Here is a 3,951-nt window from a genome sequence, read left to right as displayed (position 1 = left end):
CTTTGGGCCCCTTGGTACCAATTGAGCATCGTTGCAACGCCACAGCCTACCTGAGTATTGTTGCTGACCATGTCCATCCCTTTATGACCACAAAACCGTTACTAGCTTGGTGTACCTAATAAAGTGGCCGGTGAGTGTAGCTCGCTCACACCGAGGACCTATCCATGTCTTCATTTACCCAGAATGCTTTGTGTGTAAATAAAATGGCCCCGTCCGTGTTAAATATATTTTAAAAAATATACAAAACTAAACATCCTACAGTATTTTTACAGTCTTTATTTTACAGTTAAAACAAATGTTTTATCAAATAAAGTCTAATGTTACAACTAATCAGGGGTCTCTTTTAAGCTGTCATTGGTTGTTCACTAATCACCAATCAAGCTAGCCACATCCCTTGATCATCACAGAATTAAAGGAGGCAGGGAGTGTACCTCTGTCTGTGTCTTTTCTTTGCCTGGTTGTAGACAGAAGTCACACATTTTGGTACAGTTGTGAAGGAGGAGAGTTGAGCAAAGATCATTATCGTGTCTATTGTTTTATGTTATTTAATAAAGCTTAACAGGATSACTCAGCCTCCATGCACCAGTTAGCTAAATACCAGTACAAACCACTTCCTCCAAATGTCCCCTGGGTTTTTCACAATACAAGCACATTAACATTTACATACATTTACATTGTGCATTAAATTATCCATGCACGTCACTGAAGAGTCAAATACCACATTCAGCAATGGCGAAAATGAGAGTTATTTTTTATTGTCAGTCAATATAAGCAGCAGAATCACCACCTGCTGCCACTTATTAAGCTGCTCCAATAATAACTTTAGCTTGCTAGTGAGCATTGAGCGGTGCTGCGAGGATAAGTGTCCCCCAGGAAACAGTTCAGTGTTGGGCACGACGAATCGTTCTGAACATGTTCAGGCTATTTAAACCAGTATGTTGGTATTTAAAAAATGTATATAATTCTGAAAATAAAAAAGGATTTTGGTACAGATACACCCCCCAGCACCAATGTCAAGTTGTTTCATTGTGTAGTTTTATTCAGTTGCTCTTTCTATGTATGGCTGTGGTGGAAGGTTTTTTTCACTGGAGAGATATACAGTAAGCTGTGTGTCAACACAAGACACATCAAGTGTTTTTTAAATCAAATATTCCCATATTTGTTTTTCTCCTCCACCTTTTTTTAATCCCTTTTAGTGAATAATAATTTATTCTTTGTTGATCAGCATGAAAAAAAACAGTTATTTTGATTATTTTTAGCCTGTTTGGATTAGAGATGTTGAAAACCAGTTCTTATAATTATCAYGTGGCTGATCTGATTTTTATAGAAGAGATAAATTAATTTTCATTTCAAGACAGAATGCACTGATCAGCAAGTCTGAATAGAAATCACTTTCYTTTTCCAAAAATGTCCGTGCCGTTTATTTATCATCCTTTAGCCTGTCCTGACTGATCCTGATAAGAGCAAACTGTCTGATTGATGTAGTTTTAATAACCTAGTGTTAAATAAGCTTTTAGCTTTGAAACTTGTATTTTGTGATTACTTTAGTTATGTTTGCTTTGTTGTAGCTTATTGTAATAGATTTGTGGAAGGTTAGGGTTAAATAATAATGAAACTTTGATGGAGTTGTCCAGATGACTGAGTGATAAATTGATGGCCATAATTAGTTGATGATAAAATTACATTACAGCAAGGGATTGAACAGATTTACACTTGATTATTTTGTGAAACCAGAATAATTTGAATAGACTACAAGTGTGGGTCCACAGAACAGCAGTGAGTGTGTGTGAGTGTGAACATTAACAGGGTCCCACGTCTTGTCATGCAGCTGCTGGGCATCGTCCTGAGCTGCGTCTTCTGGAACCTGCTGGTGGACATGAGCAAGTCGGCTGACATGGTGGACTTCAAGCTGAAGAAGTCTGAGTTCGAGTACAGCGAGCTGGACCTGGCCGGTGCCGGCTGGTGCCTGTGTCTGCCGAGAGACGGTGGCTACCTGCCCGTCCCCGCCTCTGAGCCTGAGCTGGACCCCATTGACATTCACCTGGAGAAGCTGAAGAAGCAGCCGCCGCGCACTCACTCCCAGCTCAGAGAACTGCAGCAGTCCAGGTCGGCCAGCGGCTTGGACGAGGTGGACATTGGCCGCAAGCAGAAAAGGGAACACTAAGCGGGCTTTTTCACCGTGTCATGCCTTTTTGTTTGTTTGCTTTTATTTATTAATTATTTTTTGCCTTTTTCAGTTTCTGTAATTGTATTAATTTAATTTGTTTAAGTTGCGTTGCACTWCTCTATGGTCGTAAGTCATTGGATCAAAATGAATCATCAGCTGAAGGGATCAGAAATACATTGGCACTTTGAATTTGTTTACAACAAAAGTTTTTTAAAAAGGCTTTTGTTTTGTTTTTTAACTTGATCTTGTTTATCCCTATAATTTCATTTTCGTAGCCTTGACTGAGCTGTCTCACGTGCTAAAGCCTACCTCAGGCTATTTTGAGAATAGCCCAGCAGTCAGAGGACAGTCATTTTTGGGTTGTAAATTCAAGATTCATGATTGGTTTTTATTGTGACAGATTTAGGATTAGCCCCGTATGTTTTGAGTGTATCGTCTGTGACGGATTTATACAGTTTGTGTATTGTTGTTTTTTTATCATGATTTTAATTTTGTGCAATCACTGTACATTGTAAGACTGATAGCTGTAAAATAACATGGGATGCATGTTTTGTACTGTATAAGATATGATTGTAAAGAAAAAAAGCTCAGCCTACAAAGGCTATTTCATTTAAATGATGTTTTTATTCTTTCCATCTTTCGAACAATTGAAGGCATTATCCATGTGACAAACCCTGTCAAAGACAAATCTGACAGTTTTTGTATGAATTACATTGTTTTGAGCTTCCCCAGCTCTTGCTTTGTATCTGCACAACTGTTGTGAATAAAGCTGAATTTGTCTACTGTCTTTATTCATTCATTCATTTATTTATTTACATATCAGAGGCTTTAACAAGTGCACTTTTTTGCAAACAAAGATGCTTTTCAATCACAAAAATAGTTTATTTTTGACAATCTTATTTATTGTAAGCCTGTCAACATCATTTCTACTATTGTGATAAGGATTTATTTCTCAGAAAGCCAGTAACTGACTTTTGTCATAAAAACATTTTGAATTCAGTGAATTTTACATTTAAAATTGAATGAGCAACTGTATTTTCCTGAAACCCTGTGATATTAATTTTTATCATCCATGACAAAAGGATCTTCTGCGTCCATTGTGTGCAGCCCAGAATTATTGAACCAACAGCACAGGTAGATAAAGAAAAACAACAGCTGTTGCCAAGATCATGTGACAAATTTCACTTTTGTTCACTTTTGTACAAATTGTTGCTCCAGGATCACAAAATCAAGAATTCCATCTGATTTCTGGAGAATGCTCTGGTTTGTCTGACAAACATTTATCTCATAATAGAGCATAGCTGCAATTTATTGGACCTGCTAATCAAATACACTGCCTGGCCCCACAAAAAGTCACCACCAATAAAAAAAGGTCTCACTCTACACTGCAAAAAATGTCCACCTAACCAAGTTTTAAAATCGTATATCCAGCCAAAAAGACTTTTTGATCTTGTTAAGAGACTGATTTACTAAACGAGAACTGATTGTGTAAGAATAATAATCATGTTTTCAGAATGTGTAAGATTATTTGTCTTGTTAGTCTGAAAATTTGACTCAAGTCAAAAATTTCTGCCAATGGAGTAAGAAAATTTTACTTGGTAAAATTCTTGAAATACTTGATTTGACTCAATTTTTTCTTATTTCAAGAATCTTACCAAGTAAAATTTTCTTACTCAATTGGCAGATATTTTTGACTTAATTTGAGTCAAATTTTCAGGCTAACAACACAAATAATCTTACACATTCTGAAAACAAGATTATTATTCTTACACAATCAGTTCTTG

The 3,951-nt window shown here is 36.6% G+C and overlaps 1 protein-coding gene across 1 annotated transcript in view; it reads left to right on the top strand.

Moving 5' to 3' along the window:
- The window catches only part of zgc:110329 (tetraspanin-15), a 24,885-nt gene extending 21,931 nt beyond the window's left edge, over window positions 1-2,954 (top strand). Inside the window, exon 8 of the mRNA XM_014014717.1 lies at window positions 1,829-2,954. Within this exon, the coding sequence (XP_013870171.1) occupies window positions 1,829-2,164 (336 nt within the window). The 3' untranslated portion in view covers window positions 2,165-2,954. The remainder of the gene's footprint in view (window positions 1-1,828) is intronic.
- The last annotated feature ends 997 nt before the right edge of the window (window positions 2,955-3,951 follow it).

This window comes from Austrofundulus limnaeus, unplaced genomic scaffold, assembly GCF_001266775.1.
Source record: "Austrofundulus limnaeus strain Quisiro unplaced genomic scaffold, Austrofundulus_limnaeus-1.0 Scaffold118, whole genome shotgun sequence".
Taxonomy (NCBI): domain Eukaryota; kingdom Metazoa; phylum Chordata; class Actinopteri; order Cyprinodontiformes; family Rivulidae; genus Austrofundulus; species Austrofundulus limnaeus.
Note: the sequence above shows the minus strand (reverse complement) of the source record. Positions and strands in the feature narration are given on the sequence as shown.